The 24,337-nt window shown below is 42.2% G+C and overlaps 1 protein-coding gene and 1 long non-coding RNA gene across 2 annotated transcripts in view; one reads left to right on the top strand and one right to left on the bottom strand.

Annotated features, from left to right (window-relative positions):
- Positions 1 to 2,837: 2,837 nt before the first annotated feature.
- Positions 2,838 to 9,437, bottom strand: LOC118164194. Its single transcript, XR_004749494.1, has 3 exons — positions 8,790 to 9,437; positions 8,009 to 8,218; positions 2,838 to 3,447 (listed from the first exon to the last, which is right to left on the bottom strand). It is a non-coding gene; the product is annotated as an uncharacterized LOC118164194 (long non-coding RNA).
- A 1,036-nt stretch (positions 9,438 to 10,473) lies between these two features.
- PDK3 (pyruvate dehydrogenase kinase 3) overlaps positions 10,474 to 24,337 on the top strand; it is a 54,060-nt gene continuing 40,196 nt past the window's right edge. Inside the window, exon 1 of the mRNA XM_035315581.1 lies at positions 10,474 to 10,687. Coding sequence (XP_035171472.1) covers positions 10,582 to 10,687 — 106 coding nt within the window. The 5' untranslated portion in view covers positions 10,474 to 10,581. The remainder of the gene's footprint in view (positions 10,688 to 24,337) is intronic.

The following is a 24,337-nucleotide window of genomic DNA, read 5'->3' as shown; positions in this document are numbered from 1 at the left end:
ATTGCACAACCTCTCTGGGCAGCCTGTGCCAGCGCTCCTCACCCGCACAGCCCAGAAGTGCTGCCTGGTGCTCAGAGGGAGCCTCCTGTGCTCCTGTTTGTGCCCACTGCCTCTGGTCCTGGCACTGGGCACCACTGAAAAGAGCCTGGCTCTGTCCTCTTTGCACCCTCCCTTCAGGCATTTACAGACACTGATGAGATCCCGTTCAGCCTCATCTTCTTCAGGATGAACAGTCCCAGCCCTCTCCTCCTATCCTCACAGGAGAGGTGCTCCAGTCCCTTGAGCACCAAGCACCTTTGTGGCCCTTCATTGGACTCTCCCTGGTATGTCCAGGTCTCTCCTGTCCTGGGGAGCCCAGAATTGGACACAGCACTCCAGTGCTGAGTACAGGTGATCACCTCTGTCCACCTGCTGGTAATGCTGGCAACAATAATAACAATTGAAATTCTTCATTTATTTTCACAAATAAAGTTATTTAGAAGGATGATATGAAATGATTTTCTGGATGAAAAGCATTTGATATTTATTTTTTTCTGTGAACTTAAGCCTTAAGCCACCTATGACACTCAAGAATAAATAAGATGTGATTTGGAAGGTAGATCTAGTCTGGATGAAGAAAGACAGTTAAGTATCTTAGAAATAGTGTGCATCACATAATGTTTCTACAGTCATAATTTAATACCTTGGTGATCGTCCCTGCAGCACATCTAAAACATTTCACCCACACAGTAGTCATGTAATCAGTTTGTGTCACTCATAACATTTCTGTGAGAAGGAGAGGGTCTTTTATTTGGGAGGAACAATATTCAATATTCATATGACTTTAATTTTCCAGCTGTCACTGAATAGCAGTGAGAATATTTTTCATGTAAAACATGCAATCTACAATAAAATAATCAAAGTCTGATCTTCACGGGTGAAAAATTATATAATAGGTATAAATATGACAAACAAAATGGTAAATATCATTCCATTATAAACAATGAGTCAGGAGACAAAAGCAAAACACCTAAAAATGCACCCTTGCAACTACTGTTGTTATTCTTTCCTTGACTAAGCCTGGCTCAGAAAGGTTATTTTTCCTGTTATTGGAACTTTAATCCAACTTTCCCTTTGACACATTATTAAAGGATAGTAAGGAGTGTCACTAGTCCCTCTGTGTTCCTCTGAGTGTTGTGAAAGTATGGAACAAAAGACAATTTCTTAGAGCAACTTGTTCAGTGCCTCTTTATCTCAAGTGTTTTTTCATCCACAGGCTACCTTACCACTTTCTGCTGAGAAGTCCAGATGATGTTTGACATGGTGTCTTATCTGGAAACGTGGGGTTTACTAGTTGTGCTCATCCAACCATAGTATCTGTTATATATACAAGACACAGTCATTTTGAGCTACAGGTTACAGATATCTAGGCCTGCTAATGCTGCAGTTTCACTGCCATAAGTGCACCTGGTGAACATTTCTTCCCCTTTTCACTGACTTAGAAAGGTCACATTGCATTTGTATCACACTCATTAGGCATTTGTGACACCGTACTACCAGAAGTCAATGCTGGTGAATTGGTTAAGGGCTTTTGAAGGTCTACTAAGCAGAACTGAAAATGGCTTCTAACAGCAAGCATTCAGCAACCTTAATAAGAGAAAATGGCCTCTGCTCTTTATTTTGATTTTTGGTGTGCCCAAAGTACAGCAGAAAAGCATGAAATATACATAGATGTGAAAACGTTGCTAATGATTTGAGTGTGAGAACCTCATGCTTTATATTTGGTTGTTTAATGAAGTGTAAATATGACCTTGGGCCGTCAGTGTTTCTGTTCTTATCCATATTCCTATCTAATCTTTCAAAGCTAATCCGTCCTACCACAAATGTGGAGACCTGTGTTATGGTGCAACATGGAGAAAGTAAGACTTCCATGTAGTCGGATTTCTGCACGGGATCCGTTTCTCACCTAAATAACAGCATTTTATTACTCCTGTTATCTCAAAGCAAACATCTACCAGCAAGCACTTAAACAAAAGTTTTCTCCCTACCCATGAAACTCTCGGGCTATGCTTCCCTGCTGACCATCACAATAGTTTGCAAAACAAGCTGCGTAATATGCTTTGTAGGTAGAACAGTTAAAAGATATACATACATGTTCGTTTTTCTTGTTAAATTACAGTATTTTTCAGTCATCTTCTTCAAGGAAGCTGCACAGAGACCCAGGCAATTTGCCACGTGGTACTCGTGGAACAGCTATCAGCTGCTGACGGTGGGCCTTCAGGCCTGAATTGAGGCCTGCTCCATTTACCAAGATCAAATGCGTGGATATGACAGATGAACGGGATGTGTTTACTTCTTTCTCGGACTAGGAACGCAAAGCTGACTAAAAATGTAGTGGGGATCTTATTTGGCATTGGTCTTGTGTCTCACTACAGGTGTTGATCTGAGCAGCCACACTGACTTTCAGATGTGACTCCCCACTGCCAAAAGGGAAACGGGTGCTATGGTGCCGGGGTGGCTGTTCAATGTGTACAAGAAAAGCTTCCCTCTAACCAAAAACTCTTGTGCTGTTCTAAACCAGACAAAAGTTTCTTGTGTTAGTGAGGAGAGGCAATCTTCCTTTAACGGTTCTTTTCTTTCTCCTTGCAGAGCTTCATTTGCTGAAAGTTATGTTCAGGGCTAATTTCTAAAGTCACTGTAAATAGACAAAACCATTGTGTTTGCCTATTTTCTCATCTAAACTCATCTACAAGCTACAGTTCGGAAACCACTACAGAAAATCAAACAAAACATATCTTGCTGTTTACTCTGCAGTGAAGAGGAACTCCAGAATCTGGCAAAAGGCAGTATCAGCAAAAGGTGCAAAAGTATATTTGAAGTTCAGGATGTCACAAAAAGGCCAAAGACAATGTTTAACTTCTTTTACGTAAGCCAGCTCAGTTTCTTTACTGTGCACTTGCACTGTAATAAATAAACAGAATAAATATATGAAAACAGGAACAATAAAAATTTATTGGTTGAATAAAAGCAGAAGAGTGTTTTTCACAGAGAAACTGAAGAAACTCCAATCACTAGTTTAAATTTTCCATGAGCTTATGTTAAGATAAAAAATAAAATAAAAATCATGAGTAAATATATAGAGTGAAAAAGCCTGATGAACACTAAAAACCACAGGTTAATAAAACATATTAGGTCAGACAAACCTGATACTTAAAATCACTGTAATTGCATGTTTGTTATACAGAGGCATTCTGGTAGAAGTAATACTTATTGATTGCAGAAAAGCACTTGATGCAATACTGAATTATAAATCTTTTATCATTTGGTGCATGAAATACAGGGAAATATCATAATGGGCTGAAAAGGAGACTGATCAATGCAGAGGAACAAAGTGTTGTATCACCACCTCCTCCGTGGGCAGAGCTGCTGCTGGAACTCTTCTCTCATCCCACTTTCTACTGCCAAGATCTGAAAGAAAGGGTAATCATAAAATGCATTTGTCCTTCCCTAAAATTCCGTTTCTGTCACTTTTTTAAAATTGATTTTAGAGGAAAATGGATGACAATTCATTACAAAGGTATTTAGATTTATAATTTATATTCATTTGTTTGCCTCTTGGCACAGAGCTACCTCTGGAAAGTGCAACTCAGGAACAGAAATTATACTCTGGAAAAGTTTTTAACATTCAGCAAGTTCTGCTATGACAAGCAGAGCAGCACTTCTTCCCAGCTGTTTCTGGAGCTGCACTTCCATACTATTTTGTTTAAAAAATCCCATAAAATGGGTTGTTTCTCAAACAAGAATGTTTTGATATTTCTACAAAAAACATGCTTTTTCCTGGCATCTTTAATTCTGTGGTGGTTTTACTCGGGTGGGCGGCCGAGCTCCACCACAACCGCTCTCTCACTCCCCCTCCTCAAAGAGGAACGGGGAGAAGATACGATGAAAGTGTCTCAAGGTTTGAGATAAGGATGAGGAGATCATGCAGTAATCATTGTGATGAGCAAAACAGACTCAGCATAGGGAGATAGTAAGATTTATAGCCTATTACTAATGAGCTAGAGAAGTGAAAAACAAAGGAAAGAAACCAAAAGCACCTTCCCCCCCTATCCACCCTCTTCCACCTCCTCCCCCCAAACGATGCAGGGGAATGGGAGAATGGGGGTTGCGGTCAGTCTATAGTGCTGCTTCTCCGACGCTCCTTCTTGGTCACTCTCGTCCCCTGTGCTGTGGGATCCCTTCCACAGGATGCAGTCCTTGATGAACTGATCCGGCGTGGGCTGCCCACAGGCAGCAGCTCTTCAAGAACTGCTCCAGATATGGCTCCGTACCACAGGGTCCATCCCTCAGGAGCAAACTGCTCCAACCTGGGTCCCCCACAGGCAGCAGCTCCTGCCAGGTCACCTGCTCCTGCGTGGTCTCCTCTCCACGGCCTACAGGTCTGGCCAGGATTCTTCTCCGGCAGGGGTCTTCCACAGGCTGCAGTCTCCATCGGTGCAGGGCCACCTGCTCCACCGTGGTCTCCTCCACGGGCTGCAGCGTGGAACCCTGCTCCACCGTGGTACTCCATGGGCTGCAGGGGGACAGCCTGCTTCACCATGGTCCTAACCACAGGGCACAGGGGACTTCTGCTCCAGTGCCTGGAGCACCTCTCCCCCTCCTTCTGCACTGACCTTGGTGCCTGCAAGGCTGTTCCTCACTCCTCTCATTCCTGCGCTGTGGAGACTGGGGCATAAAAACCTTGGGAAACTTGCTTCTCCAGTGCTCCAGAAGCCCACTTTATAGGGTATCAAGCAGTGGGAGTACCAGCATAGATGGGAACAACTTCCTCTGAGATTATGGGCAATTTTCAGACAAAACTGACTTCCTTTTGAAGAACTGAATGTGTGGAAAACAAATGTTCTAAGGAAAATGAATGAAAAGTGAATTGCTTTCCAGCCGAGAACATTCAGAGCCAAGACAACTCAAATCTACTCTCCTAAATTGCAGATTTTATTACATCTATCTGAGAATACAAGAACTTCTGCTGCTGCAGAGCATGGTAAATTCCAAGTAGCAAGATTTAACTCCTTTTCATGTTTTTCCTCTTGAGACTCCTACAGGGTTCAATTTCTGCAAACAGAAAGGCACTGAGGTAAGGGTATGCCAGGGTATGGTTACATCAGCTCAAACTGAAATAAATGTTTGAATTTCCTCTAGGAGATTCCCTCGCAAGGTGGTGAATGACTGAGAGGGAAGAAAAAAAAATCTTTTAGGGACACTGCCCTCTTTCCAATGCCAAACTGGTGCTGTCCTCCTTCTTGGAAAAGGATGGTGATCCTATTTTAATGGATCTAGAATATCAGTACAAAACCCACAGGTGTATTCTCATGTATATCTAGTAACCGTTCCTCAGCTGGTGTTTTTGCAAGCTGTTTCTGGAAGATAAGATTAAATACAAATCCTTGGCATAAGTTTGCTGGTTAGGTTCAGTTTTGCACAAGTTTTAAATGCAAGTTAGGATCTGGCTGTGTCATTTTTGAACATTTGAATAGTAAAAGTAGCACCAAGACATACTCTTATGGGGAAGAGGTTGTTTTGGTATGGTTCTCTTCCACCTGGTCGTAGTTCTAACTCACTTGTTCCAACAGTTGCTCTTATGGTACAGGTAGAACAAAATACTGTTGCAGTAAGAATCCTTCTCTGAGGCAGTTCCCAGGATTAAAGTTGACGTTTCTGTCAACTGTCTGTTTGGTTAAAATGAGACTTCCCATCCCACTGATGTTCTACCTGCCTGTTGGAAGAGCAAACCCCCCTGCAACAGGACCATAGTCCTGTCAGGGTTGAGGACTCTGCTTGCATGACATGGAATGTCAGGGCATTTGGACAACCACAATGCCTGGCTCCTTCTGGGCTCCTTGTCCTCCTTCCCCTGAAATGCATTTGAGAAAATGTGTAAACTCTGATAGGGAAAGGAATAGAGAGAAACACCCATGAAGCAAAAGGAAAAAGTGTGGCTAATTGTGTAGTGTTAGGAAAAGAGTAAGGTAAGAGTAGGTAAACTCATGAAGTGAGCTTTCCTCACTGACGGAGAGGAGTAGTTAAACTCTTTTTATATGTGTTTACTGTTAGTAATTTAGTGGCAAGTATTTTCTCTCCTGCACCTCCTGAACAATTGCAAAAGAAAATCACATATTTGTTTTTTCCCAAGAGATGAAATTTTTATGGGCTGTTAAAGAATAATGTAGCTCTGTCTGTTAATATTGGACAAACAGATGGTGTCATCTGACAGACAGCTGACAGTGCCACCATGGCGGCAGACAGCTCTACTTCTTCTAAAGCAAATTACTGAGGATAGCTACATAATTAAGAGACACGTGGAGTTCATACTCCAAAAAAACTAATACTTTGAAGCCAACTAATTGTAAATGCTTTCAAAAGCATTTTTATAGAGTAACTGTTATTATTTACAAAGCCATATATTTATATATATTTAATTCCAAACTCTTAGATTTGCTGAATATAATTTTTGATAGCCCCTGATATTTGTTTTGATAGGATCTCTGAACTTTGCTGGTTAGATAACTGGGACAAGGAATACTAAATACAGTGACAACCAGCTTTTGCTGAAAAAACAAACAAGCAAACAAACAAACAAAAAACTTGGTAAAGAAACTTTGTTTTCTTGGATAACAGACAGGAAAGACTATGACAGTGACAGAATCTAATGCTACTCATGTTATCCCATGTGTAATGACTATACTTTAAACTCATGTCTTTGAGTGCTACCTATCTTCTGACCATTATGGGTAGCAGCCCATCCAAACTTACCCATCTGTGTGCATAAATGTTAGGAAGACACAAAGTATTAAAAATGAAAACAAGTCTTTTTTGAAGTTTAAGAAAGCTTCATCAAGAAACCTTACTAACTCCGTGTGTTCCTGATGTGGCTTTGCATGATCCATTACTTTAATTTCTCCTTGAAAGCACATAATGGCAGGTGGGAAAATACAGCAGTCTTATTGAGAAAAATCAGTACTATGAGCTGAAGTAATTTGTATGAAACATCACAGTACTATACCAATTTTTCCTGTTTTGTGCTGTTTTTTTTTTCTGTCGCTTTGTAAAATGTACTTTGGGACTAAAATTCTCTGCGTGAATTTCCCCAAAATAACTGATATTGGTTACTGTTATTGTTAGTGTTTCAATTGTATTATACCCATTCTCAATGAGTGCTTCTGAACTTTAAGATAGAGGGGTACAATAACTTCAATATAGCTTTTTGTTGTTGTTGCTGTTAAAAAATTACGATGAATTCCACAGAGACATTGTGTCCAGAACACACTAATAACCATGTTTTCTTGGTTTACAGTTTAACATTCCTTTTCCCCTCCTCTGACACATATACAAAGAAGTTCATTATGCTGAATCCCCTGCAGCTACCAAGTATTCTGCAGTGAAGAAAAACAAGCTTTGTTAAGGAGATTATGGCTCTGGTGTTTTAACAATCTGAAATGTTCATTGAGAATAAATCTTAATTGAACTAAACTTTAAAGGCTTTTGTTGCTCCCTGAAAACAGAAGCACATGTAATATACAGGTCCTGAAAGAAGAAGATCCGAAAGTTTAACAAAAACGTGACTTCTGAACTTCCCAGATGAAATTTTGCTACAAATTTCTAAGGGAGTAATTTTCTGTAGGAGTAATTTCTAACTGTAAGCAAGCACTAAGAAAACTCAAATTTGGGCAAGGCCTTTCATTTCCAGTAACCTAATTTTCTGACTTCTACAAGTGTTCCTTCTTCATCCCTGTGGCTCCACTGAGCTCCCATATCGAGACTGCTCATACACATAGGTGTTAAGAAGGAAAGTGTATGCTCTGCATGATGGGAGCCAAAAGCAGTGAACTCCTGAACACAGGCTGTGCCTGAGAACCCCTGCGGGGCCGGGCACGGGCAGGGGGAACCGGAGCAAAGAACCTCAGAGAGTATTTCTGGCCCTCTTCCCCTCCAGGACCAGTGTGGAAGTGTTAGAGGAGTAATGAAAACCAACCTCTAGGAGTTTAAGGGAAGGAGCTGTGGTGAAGCTGGCTCTGCTGGATGTCTGTCCGTCTGACAGTTGTGCTCAGGTTCTCGGGATTTCTCTGCACTGCTGGGCCTGGGGGCACTTCCCAGGTCTGGGTGTGTCGCCAGGCCATCATTCTGAGCACAGCTTATGACAAGAAACTTTCTTCTATGCAGAAAATACATACGTGAGTTTGAGCTGGGAAATAAACTAGAAAATTAGGAGTAAGAACTATCAAAATTGCAAAATAGTGAAATGGTTAAAGAAGCCTTTATTTATTTATTTATTACCAAAGAATAAAATATATATTTGAAGATAATACCTTGAAAAAGAAGTTTGACTAATCATGATCTTTACAGCAAGATCCTACCCTTTTGGGAACATAGATACTGACTTCAGTGACTGTTCAGGAAACAAAGCTCCAAGTAAGAGAAATCCAAGAGTTTACTTTGACAAACACAATATGAATGTTTTAATAAATACCTATGGTAAAATATAAACTGCAATATCCTCATCTTGAAGATGAGCTCCTGCTTCTCATGTCTGCTTAAAGCATATTTGCATGGCTTCCATCACTTCCTTGATTTTCTAACATCAAAGTGTAGGCGAAAGCCAGTGGTGCGAATGGTTTGTTGTCAGTTCTGTATGAGTTTTCCTCTAGGTACTCCACTTCTTTCCACACAGTATGACGCCAATTAAATCAAAGTTTAATTTCTAATCGTTATGTTACATCATTAATTTCTAAATGATCCTAGAGACTTCTGATTACCCTGTTATGTTCTGCGAGGGGTATCTCAGTTTCAGTAGGGATGCTGGTGATTCTGGGAAGCAAAACAACAATCCAGTTGCCAAACCAAATCTCTTTCCTCCGCTTCCAGTTCACTGCAGTGTCTTGCATGGTCACCACACAGTTCTCAGCCATTTCATTACGTGTGCAAACTTTCCTGAGGAGATAAAATCATGAGCTTATAGTTTACGTCTATTGATCCCAGTGACATTTTCTACTTAACAGGGTTTATATCACTGATTTCTCTTTGCTCAGGCAGATTATTTAAGAACTAGGATTACTCATATGCTTCTTGTTGTCTTCAGTTGGTAAGACAATCACAGATTTATCTATGTGCACTTTATGTTCACTCAGCCAAGTCTTGCAGTCTTCGTATGTACGAGGTTAGGCAGCGTTGTTGGGTGAGTTTGTCAGCTGTATTTGTCTGAACCGTGTCTAAGAAGAGTTTTCAGGGAACTCAGTCTGTTGGTTATGTGACTGGATTCTTCAGTGCAGAGAGGAGCTGTTGAATGTCCATTTGGCGAGAACAGCACAGCTCTGCTCTCCAGTGACTTTGCCTGTACCTACATTATGGTTTCAGTCCGTGTCAGAACAGACAAAAGCAATTCCAATTTTTACCTAGTCTGGTGAATGTAGTTTTTTTTTTTTTTTTTTTTTTTTTTTTTAAATCCCAACAAAGTGATACTGTGACATCGTTTATCTAGCAAAAAATGTATTGAGTTCAGAAAGACATCTCCATAAGTAATTGTGGTCTTGCTATTTTGGAGGCAGAAGTGAAATCACACTAGGATTCCTTGAAAATGTAAAAGGTATACACAACCATATGGCTTAAGTTTTGACAATGTATCATCCTTTGTAGCTGCTAATGTTCATGTTAATTTGGGGAAAGATAATTCTGTCTGTAATGGAAAAAGATAATACTTGCTGCCACATAATTCTCCAACTCATTTCAAAGTTACGCTATAGATAAACCGCAATCAAAGCCTGAAGAGTGTACAGCAAAAGTTTAAAAACACTTTTCGTCATCTGCCAAAAAAGCTTCAGAATTACAGGAGATGTTTCATTTTGTCAGCCTTGATTACATGACATGTCTCTTCAGGACAGTTATTTCTGTAACCTGCAATTGAAGTGATTTTAAAACGTTCTCCAGCTATTAGAAGTTATTTTGTACATTAGGTCAGGATTTCTCAGTCTCAAATTCTGTAAGGGCAATCACGTTAGGAAGGATGGGGAGAGACGTTCAGAACTGAAGAGCACCTCTTTCTCTTGTGCTTCGGTTACAAAATTACAGTAATACCTTGGAGGTGCTGAAGTTTGCATTGAGCTCATTGGAGAAAAGATAAAGGAATCTGTGACAACTTGCCATTAGATTCACTTGCTATAGACGTATCCGGAACGCAGGACTGCAAAGCACAGCCACGGCAAGCCTCGTGTTGCGAGGAGGTCTCGAAAACATTTATGGCGCCCCCACCCCCCCCAGCCCCCTCAGTCAGGCGCTGCCCTCCCGCCTCAGCGCCACGACCGTTGGGGAAGGCGGGGGGGGGGCTCCAACCGTCGCCGCGCGCGCCTGCGCGGGGGCGGGGGGCGGGCCTCCTGCGCTCGCCCCTCCCGCCGTGCGGGGCAGCGCCGTGCCGGGCAGGGCAGCGCCGTGCCGGGCCGCAGCGGGCGGTGCGCTGGGGCCGGGCCGGGCCGGGCCGGGCGTGAGCTGCCCCCGGGCATGAGCGCGGGTGGCCGCGGCGCCGCAGCGCGCTAGGGGCGGCGTCGGGGAGGCGCCATGCGGCTGTGCGGGGCGCTGCTGAAGAGCCCGATCCCCAAGCAGATCGAGTACTACTCGCGCTTCTCCCCCTCGCCGCTCTCCATCAAGCAGTTCCTCGACTTCGGTGAGTGACGGCAGGGAGCGAGGGAGCGACCGAGGGGGAGCGGCTTCCGCCGGGACGGCCCCGGCCCCGGCCTCCGAGGCCGCCTTAGGCCTCGCGTCCTCCCCTGCGAGGCCGCTGGGGGCCCTGCCCGGCCGCTCCTCGTCTCCCCGGGGGGGCACGGGGGCTCCCCCCGAGGCTGGGGCTCCCCCCGAGGCCGCAGGAGGGACGGGAGGCCTTTGCATCCCCCCCCTCCCCCCCGCTTGTGCCTATAGGTGGGGTGTAATCCTCACCTGCTCGTGGGGGTTTTGTGTGCTTTAGGCAGCGTTCCCGGTGCATAAATGGGTATTTCTCCTCGGGAGCACGGGATCCGGACCCGGGAATGGCTGGCGTGGCTGTTGGGGAGCTGGCGTGTTGCTCGAGATCACAATAAGTTTCTCATATCTGGGTCAGAGGTTGCTCGGCTGCCGTCATCTGGCACCAGGGCTGCTTACATGTTGTTATCCCACGAATGTTGCCTGTGGAGTAAACATAAAGGTCGCGCGTAGCACCGCGAAGCTCAATATAGTGCTCCTCTGTTCCAGTAGCACGTTGAAGGCACGAGAAGTCAGAAACGAGGCCGTGGTGTTAAGCCAGAAAGTGATCAAAAGTGGAAGCGGTTGCACGTTCGTGGCAGTGGCATCAGCGAAAGAAGGCTGCGAGTTTAAACAGCCAGCACTGGGAGTGTTCTTGCTACGGTGCCTCAGTGACGCAGGGTTTTTATGATGAAAACAAAACGAAAACCGACAGCACGCCTCGTCCTGGGTTACATCAAAAAGGGAACATGACTAGCACCCATGCTTTCTTCCTCTCGTCTCTGTTCACGAGCCTGTCTTGGCCTTCCCCACGCGTTCCTTCGCTGCTGTGCTTTCCCTGCCCAGCGTTTGTGCTGCTTATGCCATGTCGCTCTGCAGTGGCCTAAAACCAGAGTATCTCTATTTTCGTGCTGGCACTAAATAATTCATTTCACCGTTGTCTAATTGAACGTTCAGTTTGTAAGTTGTTGCTGGAAAGTGTTGATATTTGTGAGGCTCTTGAGTTGTGACTAGAGAGGTATAAATACTTCAGTTTTTATTTTAATGTCTTTGGTGTTCTGGGAAAACATAACATTTTGGTGAGGATTTCCACCATTCCAAGTTGTCCCTGCGGTACTACTGGCTGTTGGGTATCTCTGCTGTGGCAACCTTTTAATAATGCTATTGTTTTTAACTTCATAGACTTTGTATTACTTCATAGTTTAAAAAATGTCTCCGTCTTCTCCAGGAGGAAGTAGTCCTATTTCTTCATTTTAAGCCTGATTTCAGTTAGCTGAAATGACCAGAGTAAGGCAAGTATGTTACAGCCCGGCCAGCCCTGTTCTTTGGGTCTGCTGCCAGCTGCTGTCATTGGATGTGGCTGTGAAGTCTGGTGTGTGCTTGTGGTAAATAGTTAAGTGCAGTCATGCTTGAAGACTGACAGAAAACTGTGTAATCTTTATCATTTAAAACCTCTGCAGAAAAGAAATGCCTGCAGTTTAGGCTCCTGAGGTCAGCATGGGATGTTTTCAGGAGTTTACAAGATTAGTAGCTTACGCTGCGTCCTGGTTGATCTTAGTAAGCTGTGTGGGCTGCTTACATCTCCACTGGCTTTCTCTTTAGCGTGTGTGTTTACTAAGGAAACCTGAGTAGGAAGATTACAGTGGCTTAATCAAATAGGTTAAAACTAAAAGTTACTTAACTTGTGCGGCCCTCAGTGTTGAGGGTTTGGGATGTTTTCAAGTTTGACTGGAGACTTTAGAGGCCTTGGGGAGAAATTGGCAACAAAATGCCAAGGTGGTGGATGTTGGGGCAAGAACTCTGGTGCTGTAGGCATGGAAAGCTTGGACAAGACTCAGTATGTCAGGTGGCTACGTTACTTCTGCCTGAGCTACCCAAAAAAGAATTTACTGATGGCACAGGAACAAGCTCTCAATAGGCCAGGCTCCCACAGTGTGACACTAAGTTCAGCTCTGTTTACCTGGCCTGACTGCTTGATGGGAAGAAGAAATTCTGGCTTTAGGCAGCTACTATAAACTGGCTACATCGTACAGTTTAAAAACTTAACTCAGTGCAACTTAACTGCATTTAAAAGCTTAACCCAGTCCAACTACTACAAAAAACATTTTAGCTACTTAAACTAACTCATTAATGTGAAAAAAAAAAAACAGTGAAACAAAACAGAAAGCAATACTTAAAGCAGTGACTTTTTGTTCTTTTTTCTAGCTGAGTCCTATTTGTGTCCCCATACCATGTTCTGCCCTATGTGATTTACTTTCTGTCAAGCGTGCAACTGTCCTTGGAGCGGCTGCAGCTTTGTAAGAGGGGACAATGTCATGGGCTTGGGACCTCTGCGTCACAAACTGAGCGCATGGTTTATACAGGCCTCTATAATTATTCTGGTCTAACCCCCTCCAACAGCCCCCCAAAACCTGGATTCACACGTGTACTTCTAAACTTGGTAGTTACACTGGAAGTTATTTTGGTAGGCTTCCAAGTGCAGGCATTCCTAAATGACACGGTTGTAATCGCTAAAATAGCTTTTCTGAAACAAGCTTCTAAATAGAGACATTCAGGTGCAGGAGGCTTTGTATGCTTTTGGGGTTGGACTGTTTTGGGGAGTGGGGTATACCAGTGCTGGAGATCCATATTTATGTCAGCTTTGATAGAACATCCTAATGTAAATTTGCTTTGTCTGTGCAGAGCAAGCCTTAAAGGACTGCAGGTTAATTTGGAAGAGCCAGTAGCCTGCCACGGCAGCTACATACGTGGGTAACTGGGCAGTCAAGCACATCTGGGGAAAGCAAATAACCAGTTGAGAGTCTCTGCTGGAGAGAGTGAAGTCTCTGTGTCCAGTATGCCTGAGCGTATGAAAAAGCCACTCCACCTGGCTTGCTAAGGGCTAGCTTCGAGCCAGAAGCCGTACAGCCAAACTATCGCGGAGCAGTGCCTGAGCTAGCAAGTTCTGTGCGACTGCATAGTTTGGGTCATGCTGTTGACAGTAAACAACTGGCAGTAGGGCTACTAGTGAATGCTTCTTGAACAGAGCACTCACTTGTACTGAAAAGGTTGTTCACAAAATAATTGAGCACGGGTAAAGAGAAGTGATGTAAATTACATGCAGTCCTTTGATTATGCATGAAATATTCACTTTGTTTTGCTATTGCTAACGCTGTTTTGTAAATGTACACTGGCAAACTATACTAATATAAGAGTCTCGCTGCCGCTCAGGTGATGAAGTACCTGTGGTTTAGCAGGTAGTCTGTGCTTTTGGGGCTTGTTTAGTATTAAAGCTGTCCTGGCCAGTTGGAGCTGCAGCCTTTTTGTGCTCTAAGTCTCAAACCGAATGTTTTGGATGAATTTTGTAGCTGAGGTCATGTGGGAAAGGAATTCACAGGTGGCTTTGCGCTGTTTCCCACATCCCTGAATTAGAGATAATGAGGAAACAAGCTAGAGACGAGTGCACGGAGAAGCTAGACCAATGATAAGTTGTTGTCGGCGCGTGCTGTAGTTAGTTGCCTATATATACTCTGTGAGAACGTGCAATAAAGGAGGACGATTATACTCGCATCGAGGTTGCATCGTTACTCGGGACCGTCTCCCTTTCCGACATCTGGTAGCAGAGGATGGTTACTCGCCAGATAGTCCAGCTCGACTGAGTTCTCCGAGACTGCGGTAAGCAGCTAGAGGAGGATGATTATACTCGCATCGAGGTTGCATCGTTACTCCCGGACCGTCTGCCTTTTGGACAAGGTCAAACTTGCTTTCAGTTAGCTCTTTATGTGTTTAGGTAAAGCTTAACAGAGTGACACTTATCCCCGACTGTTTGTCATGTTACTGATCACAGACCATGTAGTTCTCGTGACTCTGGACAAAAACGTCAAGTATATACTTAAGGAAGAAGACAGCGAATCACGGGCTGAATGAGCTCTTGTTATGGAACATGGTTTAGGAGGTCCTGATTTTATTGGTTTATAAACAAAGTGTCTGTGGCAACTGCTGCAAAGCCTGGCATTGAGGAGTATCACAAAGGCAGTAATTTTGCAGTCGTGCTGTACTGTGAGCAACTGGAGTGTGCAGCAGATAATCACAGTGAGTACATGCCGTTTGGGTGCTGACGTGTTCTGGAGCCTGTCTGGAAGAAAAGATGAGCAATGGATCTTCCTCATTTGTAAATGCAATCTTTGGTATGAAGTTGGTTAGCTTGTGGTCCCCATTAAACTTACCTGTCTTGAGGAAACGTGTAGGTCTGTTCCAAACCTGGCAGGAAGAGCAGGCCAGGTACTGGCGTTGCTGTCAGGTGTTGTCACTTGTGTGTGCAGTGCCAGGTCAGATTCCTGCAGGAGTGTTTACACTTCACATTGTCCTGTTGGCAGCCAGAAGGCATCAATGCTGGAACTGAAAGCATACTTAGAAACAAACAAAAAAACCTGACAAGGTAACCAGCAGACAAAGTTTGAACAACAAGATTGTGGGGGGTTGGAAAGTAGAGATTGAAAGCAGCCTTATTTCTCTGATCTTAATTATTGATCTTCTTTTAGAAGATGACTATTATAAGATGCTTTTACACGCAAAAGGCTTTTTTAATGCATGCAACTTTAGTGGAGAGATTGGCTAAGACTTTCACAAAGTTTAGCACTAAAAGGAACTGTGGAGTAATTACCTAGTGCTTATTGCACGCAGCTACATTTCTCTACTGCTATCTGTGTACTCTAAAACCTTGTTTGATTAAGGGAATCTTCCAAAAAAAGTCTTAACCTGAATGCTAGCCATTGGTATACTAACCGCTGAATCAGATCAAAAAGATGAATGCTAGTCAGACGTTATTGCCCCCCCCCTTTTTTTTTTTTTTTAATCTGTCTGGTCTGGCTTCACTCCCAACCAGTGGTTTTGTTACAGCTTTCATTGGTAGGTTAGGATCCTTTTGATGCCCAGAATTTTTTCTCTGAAGTATTTATACATTGTGTCTCATTCTTGTAAAGCTAAATATATTCTTTACATGAGATCTTTCTGGCCTCACGAAAATACCATGGCATTAACTTCTTTGGCTTTTCCAGGGTTTCCAATATTATTCTTCAGATACGTCTGTCAGAGCTTTAAATAGAATCCTGCTATGAGTTTTGCTTAGCATTGGAATAGAATAACTTTACTTTGGCTTTGTTTTTGTATGGACAGACTAGCCTTTTGATCCAGTGCAAGCAGGATGGGAGTGCTGAATTGCCTGTATACATTTGTGCTTGAATTATTTTGGGAGTATTGCTTTTCAGTATTGTGGGCATGGATGCTGTTTGCACCCCATGGTACAAAAAGGGGTCTTCTTTGAGTGGGCTGTAGCACAGCAAGTAGCTGGAAGCCTCTGTGTGATGCAACTGCTGTTATTTACAACCTGTTACTATTTACAGCTCTGCCCCTCTCTGGCATGCAGCGGTATTCCCACACTATCTGCAATACCAAAGCTTTTTATAAGGCCTGGTATCGATTGTTCTGAAGGTTCATAAGAGTTGTCCCAGTTAAATAATTTAGATCAGCAGTCATTATCGACCTGTGGCATGGGAGAAGTTTTCTTTTTTTTTTTTTTTTTTTCCTTTGCAGTTGTACTCTGTAGTATTAGCTCACAGTGCAGAATTAGATCAATTACAGAATCGTCTGTATCAGTCACTTTTGGAGGCTGTTTTGGGAGTGAAGTATGCTTGTTTGATAGTGACTGTTTTTCAGAAACGGTTTGCTTTCATTAACCTTATGCTGCTAGTTATATTTTTCACAAGTTCAGTTCTGCAGAGTCCTCAAAAAGTGCTAGTGTTGGTTTAAATTTTTAATGGTTTTGATTATGCAATAAATGACTTCATTTTTTTTTTTTATCAGTAATTAAAACTCCATGTATTTTGAATCCAATGTTTTAGTGTACTTGGAATACAAATTCCTTAAGTTGCTGCGGACAGCCGAACTGTCATACCCAGTTATATTTAAAGCTAATTCCTAAGATGTAAGGAATATCAGATGTGCCAATTTCTGAAAGCAAAATGCTGATGCAGGCAAAAGATAAGAGAACAGTAGAGCAGTGTTAGGAACCGAAATGCTATTCGTTAAGAAATCTGTCCTTGTTTCCAGTTCTCGTGTATATGTATGTATATATATATAGAAAATATCATGGATTGCAGTACAAATAACAGTAAAGGTGAAAAGGCAAGGGAGAGAAAAGCAGAGAAAAAGATATTTTGCAGTAGTTAAGGAGAACATTGAAATACAGCATTTACTTCAGTGAAGTACATAATGATAAAGACTACTGAGTTCATCTTTGGTTTGATCTTCAGGAAAAGATAAATAGCATCCAGACAGCTAAGGAAAAAGAAGGAAATCACAACCCCTCGCAGTGGTGATACAAATTGTGGATAAGCTGAAGTATGCGTGGATCCTCTCGGCTTCAGTGGATGGCAGCAGCAACATGCAAAGGCAGTGTTTGTGAGGAGCTGAGCAGTTTCTTTTGTAAATGTGGGAGGCCTGGTGCAGCATGGCTGTTGGTTGGGGGGTTTGTGGCAGTAACCAGTGGTGATAGTCCCAGAGCTGCGGAGTTGGACAAATTCAGTACTTGCCTCAGGGAGAAGGACGTGAGGGTAAGCCAAAAATTAGATGAGTCATGTTGACTTAAATAGCTGAAAAACTGAACGAAGTGGTAGTGACGTAATGGCCAGATAAGCAGCAGGAGATAGTGGGGTGGTAAACAGTCAGCGCCTGTGGAGTAACTTCAAGATGAGCAGTAGGTATACAGTGTCCTGCTGCGTTGGCCTGGCCAGGAGCTCAGAACCGACACATCTGCCTCCCCTCGCTCTTCCCCAATGGGGCAGGGGGTGAAAATGGGAAGAGCAAACGTGAGAAAACTCGTGAGCTGAGGGAGACAGTTTAGTAAGAGAGGGAAAGAGGAAGAGAAATGAGTGATGTTAAGGCACTCACCTCCTCCCACTAGCAGGCTGATGCCCTGAGTAGAGGCTGTCTTGGAAGACAGCCCCCCTAGGCTTTCTGTTGCTGAGGGTGACATTATGTAGTATGGGACATCCCTTTGGCCAGGTGACGTCAGTCACCCCATCCTGGCTGTGTTCCCTCCTGGCTTCTAGCCCAACCCAGCCCACTCACTGGGGAAGAGAGAGCCTCAAAGCTGCTGGGCAGTAGCAAAAGCACTGCTGTGTCATCATCTCTTGTTTTGGTCTTTGGTCACAAATCTGAAGCACATCACCTTATGGGCTGTTGTGAAGAAAGCTGACTCCATTCCAATCAGATCAGTACAAAATCTTTATTATAATATTCCACGTATACTCGATGTTTCACCAGCAGTAATTAGTTTTCACAGTACTCTTCTGTGGATAGAAAGTAGCATTTCTGTGGTCCAAAACAGTGTAATCAGTGATAGGATTTGGCTTTGAATTTAAGAATTGTTTTATGTAATTCAATACCTGCCACATTAACTGACACCAAGAAAAGCTGCTTTATCCTTAACGCACTAATGTTTTGTTTTTTTTTTAAAGCTACCATTTTCCCAAAATTGCAAAAGCGTTTTGTAGACTACTACTTACCCTTTTTAAAGCAAGTTGATGTTTTTGTGCATGTTCCTGGAGTCAGTTAAGGGTCTAATTTTTCTTGTTGGGATAGTAGGCTGACAAGGAGGATTACTTTATTAGAGTGCTGAACCGTGACTCTGAAACATTTTTCTAACGCTCTTTGTGTGTTGTAAGAGGCTATTATATTGATCCGTCTGTTCTCTGAACTTTTGAATGTAAACGTGACATTCTCTAACATGTTGCTTTGACCTGTTTATTCTTTTCCCTGAGTGGAGGCCACGCTTACCATGTACACGTGTAACTCTAGAACATTAGTTTGCAGTCAATGTAAAATAAATAACACAGTATTATAAATACTTCCACTGATTTAATTCTTTGATGTCATACACTTGTGCAAATTTTGGTGGTTTTTATTTTCCAAAATTAGGCTTAAGACTGTGCAAATAGAGAAAGAGGAAAGGTTAAAAAAATACAGAATAATTTTTTTATTTTTTTTTTTACCTGCTAACTGCTGCTCCTTTGTTCTATTCCTTTCTCAAGCATTTTTTTTTTTTTTTTAAAAAAAGCGTAGACTGGGTAAATACATTGATTTGGTAACTAGTGGTGGCAAGGATGAATCTTCAAATCTTTTTGTAATGTATTTTGTAGAGCATTGAGAACATTTTGTAACAAGATGAATAACAGCTTAGTTAACCTCACTGAGACTGAAGGGAAATTACACCATGTGTTATCAGTGGTATTTTTATGTAATTGGTATTAACTGTGTGTCTTTGCTCATAAACTTTAATTTTATTTATGCTGGTGATTTAGAATAACTTTCCCTTTAGCATCTTGACTGGGACTAAAGAATAATGCAGAGATCTGTATTTCTCTGAAACAGTTAATGGGTATTATGGATGTTTTCCCTAAGGGCTTGGGAGTAAGCTCTCAAAACTGAGAGCTTAGGGAGGCTGTTAAAACTGTGGAATACCCAGCTATGGCCTACAGTGTGAAATATATTTTTGTGGGAGGCAAAAGTGATTATAAGCCCAAAGGTACAAAATCAATCCTTTTCTTAGTCAGTTTATTGTAATCAAATCTAATGGAAGAGCAAAAAAAAAAAAAAAAAAAAAAAAACAACCAAAAACAGAATAAAGTATCTTTGGCTTGGTGTTTTAAGCCTCTTCTACATTAAAAGTTTTTTTTAAAAAAAGCAATTACCTTAAAGGAGGCTATAGCAAGATGGGGACTGGGCTCTTCTCCCAAGTACCAAGTGGTAAGACGAGGGGAAATGGCCTCAAGCTGCTCCAGGGGAGGTTTAGGTTGGGTATTAGGAGACATTTCTTCACTGACAAGGTTGTGCGTCATTGGAACAGGGTGCCCAGGGAAGTGGTTGAATCACCATCCCTGGAGGTATTCATACAACATCACAGAATCACAGAATTTGTGATGTAGAACATGTAGATGTAGAGCTTGGTGACGTGATTTAATGGTGGACTTGGCAGTGCTACATTAAAGGTTGGACTAGGTGATCTTAGAGGTCTTTTCCAATCTCAGTGATTCTGTGAAAATTGTGGGTCTTGCCAGAAGACCCACAGTGTCTCCTATTTAAAAGCTTTGGAGCCTCTTCCCATTGTAGGCGCAAGTTGTGCTGCACCTGTTTTTCTCTGGGGCTACTCCCTGTTCGTGTCTTAGGGGAGTTACTGGAAGAGGAGCTGATGCTCTCTGAAGAGCCACTGTCTGTTAAATGGTTCACCTGATTTCCAGCCTACTCCCAAATTGCCCTGAGGACAGACAGCCTTGGGTATATGTGAATTCTTCTTAAAAAAACCAACAACAACAACAAAACAAACAAACAGCTGATGAGTAATTGTTTGAGCACCTTTGCATTAAACTTTATGGATTGCTTGACTACTGTTTTCTCTCTTGGCAAGTGCTTTAAAATACTTATTTCATTAGAACTGAGTGGTGAGCAGCTAAATATTTTTAGATCAGGGAATTTTATTTTAAAATATATATGTATCTCTGTGATTTTGTGTTGTTTTATATAAATTGGTGCTGGCTTACAGCTGTTACAAGTGGTTGTCTGATGATCTGTTCCCCTTGAGAGACAAATATCTTGCCTCAAATCCTTCCTGTGAAGTGAAGGCTGTGGTCTGAGTGATTGCAGTTTGACTAAGACTTTGACAGATCAGTGATGTGTTGTTCACCTGACCATTCCTTCATTCAGTTATCTGTTCCCGTTCAGCAGTGAATTAAACTTCTTTCCCACAAAACCAATTCCATGTGAAGGACCATTCGCTTGCAGCCTGCTTACTGGGGTTACCAAGGTGCACATCCCAGTATGCAGCTAATGTAACAATGGATCCAGTGACTTCTTCTGCGCTGAGCTGTTCAGACACACTGGTGACAACCATGTGAGGTTAAATATTTTGTCCTTAACTTGTGTTCAAGTGAAAATCTGAGCTGACTTTCTCTTAGCACCCATGGTGTTCATCTGTATGACTGTAGTAATGAATACACATGGGTAAACAAGCTGATGCTTCGGAGATTTTTTAAGTAAGGGGAGATGAATATATTTTTTCTGTGTACAAATGGAACAGTAGTTATGGTATTTAATTTTAAACTCCTTAAGTTGAAGTCTGGACCTCTGACTCATGAAAAGGATTTGGGACGATCATCTAGATGAAGAAATAAAGTCTAATGTGTTCTCATTAGTGAGCAGCTCTCTGAAATCTTCCTTTGGAATTGAAAGTGTTACAGCTGGCCTGGCAGTCAGAGTGCTTGAATCTGTTGTTAGTCAGATTGCCTAAATCAGAAATGTGTTATTAAACTCAGCTATTTCTGTATGCCAGCTCTGGTGAATTGTCCATATGATGTGACGCATGACTGCTAGAAAGCTTAACTCAAAAGCTAACTGGCATGTGTGCTTGTTAGTTTGGGTGCACTGAGTATGCTTAGCACTGAAATGCCACAGGGCACAATTCAGTGGTCATATGGTGTTAACAACTAACCTCTCATCTACGAACATCAATATTGTAGGTTGAGAACACTCAGTGTACCTGTATTGGTGTGTTTTCCCTTAAATTGTGAAGGTGCAGCTATTAATGGGTGCTTTCAGATGGGAGTTGGATTGATGAACATAAAGGCGTTATGTGGGGAATCTCACAGGCTGTAATTCCTCTGACTTTACGCAGCTTTTGGAGAGTAGATATTAAACAATACTTTGTTCATGAAAGTGAATTTATTGTTATGGTTCAGTATTGTTATGGTTCAGATCTAAAAATGTTGTCCTGTCCTTAACTCTTCATATATTTCTTTCAAACTTCAGTGATTCTCCAGTTCGTTCATAACAGAATGAATCTCTTAATACACAGGTCATGTGTGCCAAGAGAAAGCATGTCCTTAAAATGTGGCACGTGGATGAAAAGCTGTAGATGTTAGTGAAAGTAGCTCTAGAGAGCGGGGAAGGAGCTTGGAGTGAAGCCCTTTAAAACAGAGGCTGAATACCTAAGGTTAGCATGGTCTGTATTGTCAAATTTAGCTTTCCGTGTTGAAACAGCTGCCTGGGTTGTAGTTGGGGTTCTGCAGCATAACGTGGTGGCTAGGAAAAGGGAATCCAGTTCAAAAAAACAGCTTTCTTAGGGGCAGCGTGTGGTAGGGAGTGAGTGTCAGCAAGAACATTTCCGATTATGGTATGTGTGTGCTTTTTCCTCTTGCTTCATCATCCTTATTACATCTCCCAAAGCCCTCTCTTAAACCAAGCAAACAAGCCCTGTATGCTTTTTGTGGGATTGATGTTTTTAGTGGTTGCTGAGATAAATCCCTAGAGAATGTGCTGAAAGTCTCTATTCCTGTTTGGGAATAGGAATGGTTTTGAAGTACTGAGTGGTGGTGGTTTTATTTTTTTATTTTTTTAGCCGCATCTGTTGGTGCTATGCAAGCATGGTTTGCTTACCTTTAATATATAGTCTATGCTTCTGAAATGGTGTATAATCAGTGGAAATCATAGATCCTTGTTTAGCTCTATTTTACTAGTTTCAGCAGCAAGATCTTAATTTTAGCCTTTGCTCAGTCTGTTCTGATGCCTTGATCTTACTGCATTTTCTTTTGAAGATTTCTCTGTCCGTTTCACTTGTTTTGCTATACAGGAGCTAAAAATACTCCGGAAGTCTAACAGAAGAGAATAGATGTGGTTTATCGCTTTCCTTCCTGTTTTCCTTTAGTGTTGCCCTAGAGAAGAACCAAAAGTAGTTTCACAGATTTAGGAGGTGAAAGGCATCTGATCTTGTTCTGTGGCTTTTGAATGGAGCGTGTCCTCCCTGACATACAGCGGGTGGGACTTTCCTGCTTTAGAGCCTTAATGTGGTGTGGTGTCTGATGTCTCAGCTCAGTGTCAGATACACAGCTAGTGGAGAGAACTAGACCTCCAGGTGCAGTGAAAAGATGAAAAAGCACTTAATTTATCCTGTTCCTGTCTCCTCTGTCAGGCGAGTGCCAATACTCAGAAACTACTGCTACTCTTATGATATGAGCAGGGCAGTCCATTACCTGGTAGGGCCATGGCAGCTGTGTTAGGTTTATGAAGCAGATGACTTTTTGATCATCATCCATGCTCCTGTATGTGGATCTGTACATCCATGGGTGTTTCATTAATGTGGGAATCTGGCAGCTGAACTGAGCATTTAGTAATGTTCTGGAGGGACACAACTTCATGGTCTCTTGCTGCGTTTCTGCCTTCTGGGGTGAAATTGAGATGGGTATGTGCCCTCTTCAGTAGCTTTTTGTATGTGACTAATCCGTCTGTGATCTGAATCTTGGTCAGCAAGGTATTTTATTGGCAGTTTGCAGAATTTGTCAATTGAATTTGCATCTGTTGCATGTGTGTGAATGGTCTCTGTGTTGTTTGTGCCTTCTGTTGCAGGATCTGGAACAAATGTTTTTTGTTTTTTTTTTTTTTTTTTTTTTTACTAGATCCATCTTTGCATCAGTTGTCTAATTCCATCTGTACAATGGAAGGAACTGAAAAGACCCTGCTTCAGAGAGAGCACCATCATGAAAGTTCATTCCTTCCAATTGGAAAAGATGCATATATTTTTTCCCTCCTTACTACAGGCACATGATCCCTAGAGCCTGAGTGGACCTTGTTATCAATGCTCTATTTGTTCCCATTTCTTAGCACTACGGGTGAAAAAAAGATGAGGAGAAGATAGGAAAGAGAATAGTTAATGTTCAGAGTTAAATCCCAGTGAGGGTTAAATAGAAAGATAAAGTAGAGAAACCTCTCTGGAAACATAACTCTGCTTCCTGAATTTCCCTCAGATTGAAGGTTTCCTGGTGATAATGTTGGCATATACCCTCTCAAATGTTCCACTTTAAATCTTTATCCATCTGATGGTATTGCATTTGGAGGACTTAAATGCATTCAGGCCTGCTGTTACGGCCTGTGTAACTCTGATGCTGATAGAGCATGTTTTCTTTGTGTTCTTTTTTTTTTTTTCCCTTCTGATACCCATCTCATTAATGGTGTGGTTAGGTTTTGGTGGAAATGTTTTGGTGGAACGCTTTTCCACATATAAGAAAAAGGGTTTGAATGTTAGATGCCACCTTTTGGTTGACCTCCTCATGAAATATTAATGTCTTACTGTTTTATTTGGGTAAGCTTACCTGTATTCTCAACTGAATCTGAAGTTGCAAGGGTAATCAAATCAGTTCTAATCATTCAGTTCTTCAGATGTGTCATACTTCATTGCAAAATCAAATGTACCATCGTTTTTGCCATCTCTTTTTGTCTGTAGTGGTAGCTGACTGCTCCAATGAAGCATTGTGGAGGAACGATTCCCTCTGCATCGTTATAAAGCACGCCTGGCTTGTTTCTATCATCGAAGGCTGATCTATGGATGGATGTTCACTGAATGTTGTTCACTGACCGTAGTTTCATGTCAAGTCCAGGAGATCTGGACTTACCTCCCTGTTCAGATGATATATCTTCTCTTTTGCCCTATGCTGAAGGCTGTATCTGTTCTCAGTTACACTGACTAGTACAAGAGCCTCAGGGTTGGCATCACAATCAGCTCATTGCAGATCTGAAG

The sequence above is a fragment of the Oxyura jamaicensis genome, chromosome 1 (genome assembly GCF_011077185.1).
Source record: "Oxyura jamaicensis isolate SHBP4307 breed ruddy duck chromosome 1, BPBGC_Ojam_1.0, whole genome shotgun sequence".
Lineage (NCBI taxonomy): Eukaryota > Metazoa > Chordata > Aves > Anseriformes > Anatidae > Oxyura > Oxyura jamaicensis.
This window is presented reverse-complemented; position numbering and strand designations above follow the sequence as displayed.